This window comes from Chaetodon auriga, chromosome 5, assembly GCF_051107435.1.
Source record: "Chaetodon auriga isolate fChaAug3 chromosome 5, fChaAug3.hap1, whole genome shotgun sequence".
NCBI lineage: Eukaryota > Metazoa > Chordata > Actinopteri > Chaetodontiformes > Chaetodontidae > Chaetodon > Chaetodon auriga.
Window position 1 is genome coordinate 12218988 of NC_135078.1, and position 15397 is coordinate 12234384.

The window sequence follows — 15397 nt, forward strand, 5'->3', positions numbered from 1 at the left end:
GCTTAAGGGGAATTTTAGTGTGTATCTTCTTTTCTCTACGGACAAAAGCTCATCCATGTTAATCAGGGCTTTGGCCCCTCTGCCATTAATGACAAGTCAGGTGAGAGGGGGTGTCAACATCAGGCCCTTAACAGCCAGATGCTGCCACCATTCCCCTCCATCCATCCACCCATATATTTGTTGTAATGAGCGCTCATCCTGGCCTCCAACGGCGGCCCTGAAATTGGAGTCATGATTATGAATTTATATGAGTGTTTAGGAGTGGCGGTTAGCCCAAATGCCACTGTCGCTGGTGGAGAATGGATTTATTAGCCTGACGGTTTTTCCGTGGTGATTTGTGAACAAGTGGGAGCTGGTTGGGGTGGATAACAGGATTTGAGTGGGTGATTAGGAGTTATCCTTAAAAGTTCTGTAATTCTTTTCTAAGATGACAAAAAGAATGAAAACATTTAGTTAATTTTGTGGAACTCAGCGGCTTTCGGAATAATTGCGTGAATCTGAAGTTTCCCAGCATGATCATTTGAGTTGAGTTTCAATCTGTCTCACTGACACAATACTCAATTTGAAATGTGAAAATGATGTTAAGCATGTCTCCGACAGAGACCGAGCAAACTGAAACAGGCAATATTGACAGATGCCCTCTGATTTATTGAACAGTACAGATTGTTTTACTGTCTGACAACCATAAAGGGAGTTATTACCATCGTTCATCATTCAAGCCATCAGGTGGAGGCTTTCATCTCACTGTTTCTCTTTGATGTTAAAGTCAAGGCAGATAATATCTGCTCCAGGTTCCATATTGTCCCTGACCTCCTCCTTCTTTTTAGGCTTGCTGTCATTTACTGCTCTGCCTGTGCTTCAAAACTACCACTTAACCTGCTTGGCTGTGGCCAGATAGCTGTTCTCGCTTTCAGTGCTGTTACTTTAATACCTGGATTAGAGAGTTTAAGGTTTGAGCTATGGTTTCATTTTGGCTGAATTGAGAAAATAAATTCTCATTCAATTCGATGTTGGGGAAATACACACGGGCAAGTACGCACAGAGACCTGCTGGTGCGCGCGTGGCAGATAAGAGAGGGAGGCTGGAACATGATGAAACCTCAAGCATTGTTTTGTTTTGTTTTTTTGTACAAAAAGATTTAATTCACTTTAATAAAACTCTTGAATTTATACATTTACAATACAGTTCAGTTTGGCCATCCACATTTACACATTTAGACATTTAGAGCTGGAAACATCTGAAGAAAATCAGCGATCAATAAAAAGGTGCTTACATGAGCAATGGAGTTTTATCAAGAGAAGAGTCTTAATAGAGAAAAGGAGAGGACAGAGGTGCTCTGAGCGTCTGTCAGGAAATCATTTTCTGTATTTTCTTATCTGCATCTGGTTCATGTCTGATTTGATGTCCATCTCAGTAAGTGCAGTGCAAAGGGAGATTCTGTTTCAGCCCTATTAATGGAAGAAATCTGACAAATAGTGGTTGTAATTATGCCAATACGATGCACATATTGCCTATTATTTTTTCAATAATAGTCATTCAGTGTATTACATTCTGTGATTGCCTTTCCGTGTAGTATTTTTCATTCAGTTAGTCACTGGTCTTTCTTACATGGTGTTCAGATATTGACGCAAGAGGGATTCAACTGGAATAGATGCGTGCATGTACAGGATGTGATGGGAAGTTCAATGATGAGTCCAGAGTGAAGGACTCTCCTGATTGTCCTCTCACTCTTTTCTTATTGAAACCGCTTGAACTTGAAAATAGCAATAAATCGTCTTAGCTCCAAGTTTGTTTGGCTGCGCCGTAAACAGACACACAAGTTTCTCTATTGCACAAAACAATCGATAAAAATATGTTGTTTTTAAACAGAAATCTGGAAGCTGCAGTCGCCAAATCAGCCAGGACTGAGAAATCTCTCATGCTTGTTGCGTAAACATGGGATGATGCTTAAATACGCTGTTTAATGCATTAATGTAATGTACCAGCATTTCAAAATCATGGATTGAAAACCAACCCCGGACACAACTTGCCTTATAAAATGTGAATGAGAACCCACACTGGCCCCACGTCAGGTCTCGGGTCCTCGGGTTCAGGTGGACCTGTGTAGACCTCTCATGCTGATGGCTGGGCTGCTCTGACTGGGCTGTGACAAAAACTGTTAAAGGAGCGACTTCAATTCACACACTAGCCATAAATCACTGGACTGTGTGCTGCAAATTAAGAAGGAAATGGACAAACAATATCCATTTATGATTTTTCTGGAAGAGGGAACATTTGTGCATGAAGTGGTCTAGTGACAAAGGATCTTTGAACACCTGTTTGTATTTTAAAGCCTCAGAGATGAATGGTTATTTACTCCTATTCATACCAAACAATTCAGCGGCAAATGAGGCACACTTAGACAGAACAGTGCGTTTAGATGTTCAAAAGCCATGAGTACGGTTTTTGAATCCAGTCCATCAGTGGCAAACATCCAGAAGCTGGATGCCAAGAATATTTCATTACTAACCTGCACAACTTTTCCTGATTGTGGGCCTTTGGAGCATTTCAACACAGAATTGCTGTGTTGTCATCCTGAGCCAAGCTATCACTTAAATACAAGCTCTTTTGTGGAACCACAGAGTGTCTCTTTAAACAACAAATTATCACCAAGTGGCGGAGATGCCTGATTTACAGCTCCGGTAATGACGGAAAAGAGTGGAACCTGAGGAAGTGGTCCGAGCCTGAGGATTTTGAAGAAGCAGTTCTCGGCTTCAAACAAAATTGTCGACAAAATATGTTGTAGGAAAAAATGTTGCAAGCAATCTCGTGTTTTAGATTCACAGAGGTTAAAGCTGACAATAGCACAACATCAGTGTAACCCTGACCAAATCCAACTGGCAAGCAGAGATGTTTTCTTCCAGCTTCATGACAACACCTCTCCCTTGTCGACACTTACTATATGCTCCCTATACTTTCTCACCAGGGGTTTGCTTCCATTATACAGTCTGAAATGTGGGGGTTAGTACATCCTGCAAAGAGAAGAATGGGTGATGCAGTGAGATTAAGAGGCTCTTTGCTGGTTTTATTGAGGTATTCAGTGTTGGCAAATGAAGACTCTGAGCTCTAAGATGTCATGTACATGTGCCACATCCAGAGGAACGTGCACATGCAGTTGTATACTTTATTAAATTAGACTTTGTTATCCTCTGAAATTCATCTTGTATCAGAGGCAAACAAGAGAAAAAAAAAACATCTAAGTACTGCATTTATTATTACAAACAGACAGCTGCTGTGCATTGCAGTGCATGGCCTAATATGCAATGCATACGCGCCCTTCACGTGGGTTATTTATTTTTCAATTGTCCTTCCCTGTAGGTTCTCAACCATTTCAGAGTGAGCACCCACAGGGAAGGACAATTTTAAAATAAATATATAAATATAATGGCTTCTTTTTGTGTGTATGTGAATGTAAATGCTGCCTGATGAATATCACGGTATGGTATTTTTTCATTGAAATGCCACAAGCCGGCCAACTTTCTTTTGGTATATGCAGTTTGAAACTCGAGTCAAGTGTGTGTCACCCACGGTCTTCAAGCGCACCTGTCAACAAAGATCGGGTTTTTAAAGTGAATATACCAAAAGGATGCTGCCTGGAGCTATTAGTGTGCAAATTAAGTTTGAATTTATGGCAGGCAAATGAATGCATGGATGGAGGGTGAATGATCTTTTCTTAGTACCTCATGCTTATTCACAGAGGAGCATGGTAAGTCGTGACTGTCGACAGAGTCCTGATTTTGACCCTGATGGATTTTATGTTCTTCTCCTCAGCTTCTGGTGGGGGAATTCAGAGTACTGTAACTTTCCTCTCCTTAAAGTTTGAATGTGAGTGAGAATGTGATCTGAATTGGCCTTTAAAATTTGTGCACTTTGACCAACTCTAGGTGTTATTACATGTTTTAGAAGGATTTTTTTTCCTGATTTTAGTTTTTCTGCTGCATTGGTTTATAGTCAAAGCTGTAGTATGTCAGTTACATTCGAAAATAGGGTTGCAGTTATAGTATAGTAGTAGTAGTAGTAGTAGTATATTTATAATTTATTATTTTGGCAATTATCTATTTGATAAATCATTTTATTGTTAAAATGTCAGGAAATAGTGTGTGAAGTCTGTGAGTCTGTGAGGTTCTACTTTGATTTGAGCAACAGAAACATGCTAACATGCTCACAGTGACAATGTGCTGATATTCAGCAGGTACAAATAATTCTAATAATAATATCATTTTGACCTTTGACACCTGATGGTGTCGGGAGAAGAAAAATAATCTCCAAAGTCATTAGGATGCATCATCTGGGAACCATGAATGTCAGTATGAAGTGACGAGCCGTCGTCCCCAGAGCCATGCTGCCAGGGTGCCTAAAAAATAAGCCTCTCAATTCCCCACAACCAAAAGGTAACGGTCCAGAACAATGATTGAAAAAAAAGAGAATCATCAAAACTGTCACAATCCACTCATCAACTGATCAACTGATCATTCATGCATTGATTTGACATGGATGTAGTTTGAAGTGCGCCAACAGTCACACCTCAGAGAACCTTTCAGGTCCTTTCGGGGGTTTATCACAGCGTTTTTCTCGTGCAGAACAACTGATGCTTTACTAGTTTGAAACAAAACAATGACATGTTTTTACCATAGCAACGGTACTGTACCATTTTTGATGTTTTCACATGGCAACAGCACATAGGAATAAAGTACGTTAACTGGACAGGCTGCGCAGTGCCAGTGTGCAGCAACACACATGCCCAAGAAGCTGCTGGAAACATCACACATCACAGTCCGCCTTCCTGTCAACTTGTCACTCCTCCGTCCCAGCTCGCAGGTCCCAAACCACTCGTCTCACTTCTCATCTGGTCAACGGCTCCCCCGCCCCCTCTTTTGCCCTCTCATTTTCTGTCTCACACACACTTGCTCTCTTTTTCAGTCCTTTGTTTCACTCTTTTTTTTTAATCCTGCCTCTGGTGTCTTGCTGTCTCCTCAGCATCATGTTTGCTTTCAATCTAAAAGACACACATGGTTCCCATCCCCCCTGAGAGTGCCGTGCCTCCCCTGGCCTCTGACAGGCCACTGACACCCACCCGTATCCCAGTGAGATGCGCAAACAGTAAAAGAGGAGATAGAAAGAGAGAGTAGCTTTACCCATGTTTTATTATCGTCTGGCCATCTCAACAGGTGATCAGCAGATGAGCGACCAAAACAAAACTCCTTATCAAACTTAACATTTTAATAAGGAAGCAAAGCAAGCACGTAAGACAGTTTTGCTAAAATGCAGCTAGCTACAACGGCGGAGGTGCAGCAGTGACATGATGCTGCAATCATTTCATTGCCTTGTTTGCAGATTCCCTATTTTATTGAATCTTAATGCTCCATCTTCACTTTATACTCTTTTATTGCTGTAAATGCAGAAATACATCCCTGTTTCCACGTAACTTTAAAGCAAAATTGTAGTTTATAACAACTAAGATCATATTTTCATAGTTTTGGTTATTATTCTTCTTGGTCATGATGACATTGTACTGCTGATGGCAAATGCAATAGATCAAAGTTGAACCAGGAAGTTGATTTCTAAAGTTTTACAGTGTTTAAAACGGAGAATAATGTCACACTTCACTCTTGTGTGTTAACCTGGGGATTTTATGCCATACTTGTTTGATCGTTTGCTTGTTTCTTGGATAATTTGAGTTGTTGTTAGCGATGTTGCTGCGTTCCCATGAAGGTCTTACACGGACGTGCAAAGCACAGACTGCACAGATGATCATTAGGATTTTTAAAACGTTTTACACCATACGAGTAATTTGAAAATATATAATAACATATACTCTCTACACATTAAATTGCAGGAAACTTAGAATTAGGCCATGCAGCTTGTTTCTGCAACCACACAGTGTTCAGATGAATTCAGATATTTGAATAACCTTTATACATAATATTGTTCAGAAAATGCAGTTAGTTTTGTAATTAATAAAGGGCAATGTTTGGATTGTTGCTGTGGAGTAACAATAAATTCCCTTTTGATTAGGTTTGGCTTCGGCTTTACTGCGCTGCCTCGGGAAAGAAAAATAAAAAGGCTTCCTAGGACAGCAGACCGCCAGCTTTTATTCAACTCAGGCTTGACACGGCAGACTTCTGAAAGCAAGACAACCTGCTTTGGTTGAAACAGCTCAAAGGGCTCACAGTAATTCTCTCTTGTAATCATTATTCTGGCCACCTTTATTTCTTTTCCCACCAACTTTATTAAAGCAGCAAAGAGCAGTGGCTGCCAGAGATATTATTCCACAGGTCCATTTGCATAAAAAGCAACAGGGTGCTTTTCTTGCCATATGGGTCTCAGCAGACCACTCTGCATACTTTTGAGGTAAAAAATGGAGATATGCAGATGGAATCCTGCAAGTAATTTACTCTTCTAGATGGACAAAAGTGTTAATTAAACAGAGCTCAAGTGTTTTGCAGGATCACAGCATCACTGTTGAGATATGCCAGTTGGATAGTGAGCAACTGCTCGCTAGTGAGGCAGAAATCTGTGCAATATTCATGACCCGGCCTTTTAAAAATTCTCTTGATATGTCAAAATATAAAGAAAATATGTCATTTGAATGATTGCTGCTCTCCTGGGCTCTCCTCTGTCCTTGATCAAATGGAACTTTTACTCCAAGGTGTCACTGTAATTAGTGTCTCTGCAAGTGTGGGGGGAGGTTGACGTGGAGGGAGTGGGTGGATTAATGTGTGTAGGCCTGCGTGTATGCATGGATGTCACTTTTTTCCCCTCTGAAAATCTCATCTTTTGAAAATATAAAGCATCCAGGAAACTTGAAATAAAGCTTTAATCCCACTTTATGGGTTCTTAAATCCAAAAAGTACAATTTCTTGCAAGACAAATTGTCGGTGGTTGTATGTTGGTGGTGATATGTTACACTTGTGATTAGTATTCTTCTTCTTCTTTTTTTTTTTTTTTTTGGACTCACATTGAGCAGGATTCCCTTCATTCCCTTTGAGAGGGAGCTCGTGATGATGAAGCCAAAGTGTAACCTCAGGCAGATGATCAGGCAAACAAAGCAAGCAATCATCGGCAAAGCAAACTTTAGATTGCACTCTCACTCACTTCACAAATGTTACAATAGGACTTTTATAATTCGCGAGAAAACAGGATATATCCGGGAGAAAGAATATGAATAATAAATCAGGAAATCAGCAGGTAATGAATATGACACAATGGCTAATTTAATCAGTACAATATGTCAAGTGGAAAAAAAACCTTTTCGTGTTCCTGTTTACTCAGTATGGAAGACCTGGGGGGATAAAAGACTCAAAAATGCTATCTGAAATGTGACACAAACATGCAGTGATTTCCATCTGCGAGGAATGCGTCGTGATGTACAATCCTAGACTAGATCAAAGGAAGAATCTACTTTTCACACCTTCGCTGATTTCTCTTGACACTTGACAAGTCACCCACCTCCCTCGTCTTCTGTCTCTCTGTATCGTGTATTCTCTAAGTTTCTTTTTCCTTGAACTTTTTATATGCCGAGTAGAAAAAGGTATCTGAATAGGTGCTTTAACAACTGTGGAGTTGACAGTCTCCCCCCTCCGCCCATCCGCCTTCGCCGACAGCCATTTGAAAACCAAAATTGGGAATCCTCTCCCTTCTCTCTACATTCATTTTACACTTTTCCCCCCACTGAACATCTACAAATCATTCGGGGAGAGGATAAAGGCACGCATACAGGGAGATGAATGGTTTAATTTAGATTCAAATGGCATAAAGTGGGCTAATCGGAATAGCTGACAAAAGCTCTATGACGGAGAAGTGATAACCTGCAGGCTGCTTCCTTATTGCAGGAGATGGGAGTGAAGTGCTGGGCTGGTTTACAGGTCTAATTGCATGACTCAGTTTAGGGAGCGAGAGACTGACATGGGAGGAAAAATTCCTTTGGGATTCAACACTTAATGAGTGTTACTTTGCATGAAAGTCAGGACTCTCAGCCTTTTTATGAGTTTTCTACTTTTAAAAGTCTGTTTTTGATGGTTCAGCTCTTTTTTTTCTTCCTTTTTTTCCACCTGCCACTCTCAGGTTGTCTCTGTCTGGACTTTTGTCAAAATCTTCTCTTCTGTCTGCGTATCGGCCTGATTTAGTCTCATTCTGTTTCTCCGGTTTGGTTTTTGTTTAGCTCCATTTGTCACCCACGTTGCTTCTTTCCGGTTCTTCTCTAAAGCTTTTCCTATTGTGATCTGTTTCCTGTCTTTCTGGCTCTACATCTCTTTGACCCGTCCTTCACTGTCTAGGCTGGGGATGTCTCTGTGCATTGTTCAGAAATCAGCTTCCGAGTCAATTTATAGACACACAAATCTGATGTTGCCCAACTTGAGAACTCATTCAGGTTTGCCCTCACTTCTCTGCATGTCATATGACTTCGGCTAAGCCTGAGGATATAATGCTGTGCCTTCGGGCTAAAAGGAGGTTTATTTTTGTGTCTCTGCATGACTTTCAGTATGCATGCACAGCTGAGGTTAGTTATGCATATTTTCATTTGTGTTTGCCCACTGGGGCTTATATCAAGAAGCATGCCCCATTCGGATGTGATTAAAATTACAGGAGGGAGGTCAGGACTTAAATATTCATGGTGCTCCTTTGTAATTTAACTCGTCATCGGCATTTTAGCTATTGTTAAATTACAGGATATGACCTGTAATATGGAAATTCTGCAGGACAAAGCCAGATGCCTTCTCCAGGGGCAGGTGGGGGAGTTGAAGGGAAGGCAAAGATATATATTGATGCCAGTGTGACTTATCACCCTGATATCATTATCTCTGATCCACCATGAAATAACGCCCCCCAAAAAACCCTTTAGGACTTGCTTGAGATCATCACATTTTTGTAGTTTTCTCTAGTATCAACGTAATTTGGTGAGTTGTGTATTCATGCATGGGTACATTTGTTAAAAGCTAATTTTGACATGTGGTACTTTTAATTTTTTCTGTTGACACACTGGTTCCCAATCGGCCTGTGTTTTGGTGTTGGCATCTTTCCAGATTAGCGAAACCATTTTAAACGTCTGCGTGTAATATTTAAGAAAAAGAATTATTAATCAATTAGAATTAGAGCATCTTGTTAAATACACTCGGCATATGTTCAGCGGTACAGAGTGAGAACGTTTTGCTTGAAGTGTGCAGAAGCTATTGATACTGTCAGGAATCTCTAGCTAAAATGTAGCCATTCATGATGCATTTAACGTTGTCCATTTTGCTCTCCTGTAGGAACGATGACTCAGTTTTTCTAGTGAGCTGATTAGTCAGCTGTCAGGCTGTTGACACATTTTGATCTGATCCTCTGCAGTTAACCTGGTCTGGAGCAGGTTAACTGTGCTGCACAGGTTGCTATGATGGTTAAAAATAGGCCAAATTCGTGATGACCAGAAAACCTGAGTTAAACCCAAAGATGGCTGGGTAATCCACAAATCATGCTTTGTGGTGAGCCCACAGTCAGTCAACTGATAAGCAGGCAGTTGTATTATTCTACACTGTAAGTGAGTTGAGATGTTTTAAATTCAAATGACTTTTTTTTTTTTTTTGCTGTGTAGGGTTCACTGGGTTCACAGATACCTCAGTATCGCATGAGGGTCTACTCACAGGTGATATACTGAAATGCACAAAAGTTTTACAGGCACAAACTGGATGACAAGCTAACAAAGACAAATTGCACCGCAAGCTTAATTATACAAAACTCATTTTTCTGAAATGACAGGTCTCCCAAAAGGAAGCACACTGACAAACAGAAGCCAGTGATTATGGGAAATAATTGGTGATTTGAGATTTGACGCAAAATGCTCCTTTTCTCATAATTTACAAGCTTTTGCAAAAGAGCAGGTCTGTCACCACAGAGACAGCTGTTGGGTATGACATGGCAACCCCCCCCTCTCAGCTCAGTCCAAAGAGCCAATTCATTAAGCCTTGATCCCATCAGACCTGTCACAAAATAAACCTTTCAAATTCACACTGAAGGTCTCAATGCTCCTCAGAGGGTTGAGCAGCTTTCATATTCTTCAGCCGCATTAAAGTTCCTGGAAAATCGATAATAGAAAAATTAATGGCTGTGAGTCAAAGTGAAAACTTGCCTGTCCTTTTGTGAAAGGTTGTGAAGTTTACTTTAGCTTGCTGGAGTACAGCATGCATTTTCTGCATATATTATTGATTAGACGTTGGAACAGAGAGGGTTGCTCAAGGCAAATACTCTTCATGGTGGAACTTAACAATGGCCAGGCAGACACAAATCTTCAATTTGAACGTGGCAGGAATGCTATATTAAAAGTACTGAATATGACTGAATGTGATGGGTAAGATGATACAGACTGTGTGGGTATTGTGAAACATTAAAATTATAACGACTAAGCTGCTTCACAATCAGTTACTCCCTACTAATACTGTTAATACTGCAGCTTGAATTCCATCCACTGGAATACTGATGCTCCAGAATCTGTGTATTGGATTTATTTAAATGTTGGCTGCATGTGAGGGGGTCTACCACTTAAGCCCAGACTGAAGCATCTCAACTGTTTAATGAAGTTTCATACAGGCTTTTGTGGTATTCTGAGGATGAATCCAATGACTTCAATGTGTTCCTGACTTTTACTCAAGCACAGCTTTTAGTTTCATTTCCCACCATTTGAATGAATTTCCATTGAAATTTGGTGGAGACATTTGTGTCCCCCTCTGGATGATTTGTAATCACTTTGGTGATCCACTGACTTTTCATATAGGCGCCAGCAGATCAAATTTTTACCTTGTCCAATGCCTCTAGACCAAATAGAGTATTTGGAAAACTAATCTGTCTCTCCCATCTGTCTCTGCTGAATGCCTACTTTATGCTAACCAGTAAATGTTAGCATGCTAACATGCTAAGCTAAGATGATTTACGTTAGCATCAGTATGCGAGCATTGTCATTCGGAGCCTGTTATCAATGCTGACGTTAGCGATTTGGACAACCTCACAGCTGCTAGCATGGCTGTAGACTCTTGTTTTACTTGTTTTAGAGTAGCTTTGTGATCACAAATGCATGTAAATATAAGACATAATATCTTGCAATTAATAAAACTGACAATAATGTATCAGCCACACAATGAATGGCAAACATTAAATCGACCATTAGCTCCCAGCTTTCAATGAATCAAATGATGCATGGCTTGTCAAATGAACAGCCTTTTGTTTTCTCTCTTTCTCTCCATCTATTGGGCATACTTTTTTGCCTCCTCTCTGGCCTGATGCCAGTAGCTTTGAAGTCAGTTTATGGCATAACGCTCAAGCATACATCATGATCGCTTAATGCCATAATTATATTGTTAGAGTACACCACGCTTACTGCGGCTTAGGGTGCTGTCACACCTACAAACAGTAGGTAGTTCTCTGTCTATTGCAGTGGATTTTAGTCAGTCTGTTGAGGTCCAGAGTGCAAATACGAGTTGATCAGAGCTTCATCGTATGGATTTACTAGAAAGACAGAAAAACACCAACGGATGATCGGATTGCAAGTTATTTTGCAAATATGTTATCGTGACTTACCTTTCTTGTTCACCTTTTTTGCTTTCTTGCGCCTTGCTTTGTAACATTCATACCCCTCCAAGATCAGGTGTGAACTTGTTGCATTCAGCTGTGGTGTATGCAAAATGTGTAGGTGGAGAGAATGATAACGACAGTTCTAGAGGTTTTCCATAAAAGACTCATATCGCTAGCTCAAAAAGCAACATGCCTTGCAGCTGCATTTTATTATATTCTATGTATATGACTGGACTTCTGTGGGTGGCGAAATTGTCATCTCTCCTGTGTGATTGTGACTGATTGCTCCTCGAATTCTGACTGAAACACAGAGGTTTTAAAAGATTAAAAGATGTTTGAAATAGTAAAAAGAATCTTTTATTAAAAAAGAAGGGGAGTAGTGGGTATGCTTTCAAATTTCCTGTCTGTTGCCTACATAGTTTCAAGTATTTAAAGCCATGCTGTAAACAAGACTATGTGTAGTGGCACGTTCAGTGAGGCTGCATCTCAAGGTGGCGCTAAAGAGCAAAAGCCAGGGGATCATCCCAGTATTCATCCTCTGGGGATCATGAACGTCTGTGCCAAATGTCATTTACCTCATGGTTGTTGAGCCCTAATCTGTCAATCAATTATTTTTTCTTTTCATGTCTTGTTTCCCTCAGAGCCAAGAAGAAGACCAAGCCCTTGAACCTTAAGATCCACAGCAGCGTGGGCAGCTGTGAGAATCTGCCCACGCAGCGCTCGCCCCTCCACACTGAACGATCTCTGCGATCCTTTTTCTTCCCCTCCTTCATCCCCTCCACACCTCCTGTCCATGCTGAAACACCCTCTGCAAGTAAGTGAGCTGTTACTCCCGTGTGCTTTTAGATGCCTTTGTTACATCTCTTTCATGTTCTAATCCCTTTTGCCATGTGCCTGTTTAGCTCTCGGGCAGTGTCTCTTTTTTGGGATGCCACTCTGTTCTTGGCTTGGTTAGAGGGGTTTGAACCTGTGGACTACATCTTACCCTTGTCCTGAAGTCAGTTTAGCAGCAGTTGTCTCACTTTGTGTTCTACTTCTTAGTGTCTTAAACCTTCTGCCTTGACCCTTTACCAAACAGCACCTCAAAGAAGAAACAGCACTCATGCCTTTAATCATTCTTACCACCCTGATTCTTTTTGTTAACAATATGCTTAAGTGCAGCTCTGTTGGAAAGTGCAACAAATGAGCAATCAGGCCGTGCCATAATGACCGGAGGTGGTGTGTCGTCGCACATTGGCAGCCTTTTTGACTGATGCATTATGGCCACAGCCGTTCGACTGAGGAGGAGTTGGAGAGCAATTGAGGCTGTGTCAAGGAAAGGAGTGATGAATGGACATCACTTAGTGTTGTGAATAGTTGCAGACCTTGACTAACAGCCACATGGGGCGTGGCAGTGCATATTTGTTGGTAAAGGCATGGCATGGAATAATCACACACCTTATGCATGAGAGGACAGACAAATAAGGATGTACTTGAATTACAAAATACACAGGCTGGCACGACAAGTACTACTGCACACGGGAATTTATTGGTGTAGTCTCACTTGCTAATGTGTGCATGTGTGTTAAGAATAGCTGTACAATGACACATTTGCATTGTTTGGTCCAAATAATAGTGAAAAGGTAGGATATTCTAATAAGATGCTCTTTACATAGTTATAATTATTGGCTCTATAAGTGTTAATACATCATTCACTACTCCTTTATAGGAGCAAATCTTGTGTTGGCCCATTGGAAACAATATCTTTTTAGTTATTTACTTCATTATCTAGATCACTACAATAGACCTGATCTTCTTGGGAATATGTATTTCCATTTGGAGGTTAGGTAAGCAAGTATCAGCGTTGTATCTAAAACTGAATGTTGACATGATATTTGATCACAAAGCTGTAAATAATGATCACAGGCCTCCAGTCATTCACAATGAAGCCATCTCCTGTGTCTCCACCTGTACGTGTGTGGGAGTGCATACTGACAACCCACTGAGCCGGAGCGTTCAAGTTAACAGCATCTGCTTCAGGCTACAGCAGAGGTTGTACTTCCTCCAACTCCTAAAAACTCTCCGTCTACGTAAGAAGTACACATTGCTTTTTTTATCCCGCTGTACTAGAAAGCATTATTAGACACGGTGGGTATCACAGCTTGGTTTGGAAACCTGCCTGTGTACCTGAAATCCAAGATAAGCTGTCCACTGTGGACAGCTCCGAAGGTCTCCAACTGCTTCATACGCTCCTCCAGGCTTTCCAGGAGGAGTCGCTGGGCACACTCGCTCAGAAATATCATCTCTGACTTCTCGTATGAGCTGCTACCCCAGGCATGTTTTACTGTTTCCCCAAATACAGATTAGAATGCTAACAGCTTTGTTTGTGAAGGTGCTGATTATATTTGTAAATGTGACAGTGACATGTGAGTGGTGTTTGAGTATCATCTACATTTTTCCTGGGAAAATTAGTGTTCTCTCTGTGTACTTTACTACGCCTTATGCTTTTAAAGAAAGGTGTGTAATCTGGCAGTTGTCAGTATTTTTTTTGTGTGTTTGCACTTTCAAAGCACCCATGACTGGCCTTACGCGGTGGTGATGGTATTATGACACAAATCCTCTAAGATCATCTAAGAACATTTTCAAATGGCAATAATAAGGAGGGGCGCTCTGGTTATATAGCCTACCTCTCAAAGTAAGATTGGGCAGTGCCATTAAAATCAGGCCTGGTTATAACATTCCATGTATTCACCTACACAGTCAAAATAAATAACTACGAGTTACATCACAGGAACAGAAGCAGCAACTGCGTTCAAGATCTGAGCTCACAAACTTTTGACCTATACGCTTTCACAACGTGTCATGCACAAACTAGGGAAATATAAGAAAGACATTACAATAATACTGTCTATTATTGTCTTCTCCTTGTGCAATGTTGTTTGAAGGATCACATCAGGGCATATAGCCTTGTCCAAAATAAATATGCATGAGAGGTCAGTCTCTTCTGGGTCATTGTGCTGTGAAAGGTTTTGGAATGAGAAGATTTCCTCCTTCCTTTTGCTCTCTAATGCTGCACCTTCGCGTATCATAACCCTTGTGGACAGGAAATGAGGCACGGATAGTTGTGTGTCCAGTGATGATTACCAAAATGTTCAATGATACCTCATTTATCACAATAATGAGATAAATAATGAATAATGAGAAATACATCTTGTTATCTTGCATGGGGTCCTGGCCAAAACAGTCACATTTCCTTAGTGAGCTGAAGTGTCTCCCTTTGTTCTACTTTACTTTACACAAATTTTTCACTGTCACGCCATGTGGAGCTTTTACATTATGGCTTATTGTTTATGTGAACCTGAGTAATGGGTGTTAGAACACTTGTCAGGTAATTTAGGGCAAAACCTGAAGAAGCACTGCATTGTGCTCCTCTGCTCAGTTTGTTTGACAGTGAAAGTGATTTTAATGCTTTAAGGAACTGAGCTGAAAAAGAGTCTTTTCAAAAATGGCCAATTCGAGCCAAGTTTTCATCTTTGTGTTGGCACTGACATGATTATTGTTATTCTCTAAATACATTAAAATGCTTAGATTTATACCATAATCTTCAAAATCTCTTAATGTCACAGTTTTCTCACAGATATACCGTACCGCACTTTCCATGCTTTCATTCACTAAGATTTACTTGCGTTTCTATTTTTAATTTACTTGATAATGTTGTTTTCCGGATGCTGTGCACGTGACGAAATGCTTGATAATACAAAAATAGTAGGGTGAAATGCGACCGGTCAATACTCATCGTGCTTTTTTGTAAATAACCGAGTAAGGAATAAATGAAGCA

At 40.5% G+C, this 15397-nt stretch overlaps 1 protein-coding gene across 3 annotated transcripts in view; it reads left to right on the plus strand.

Annotated features, from left to right (window-relative positions):
• Positions 1-15397, plus strand: part of ksr2 (kinase suppressor of ras 2) — a 97301-nt gene that overhangs the window by 34620 nt on the left and 47284 nt on the right. For all 3 annotated transcript variants that reach the window (XM_076731103.1, XM_076731105.1, XM_076731106.1), the window contains one exon: positions 12222-12394. In XM_076731103.1, coding sequence (XP_076587218.1) covers positions 12222-12394 — 173 coding nt within the window. The remainder of the gene's footprint in view (positions 1-12221; positions 12395-15397) is intronic.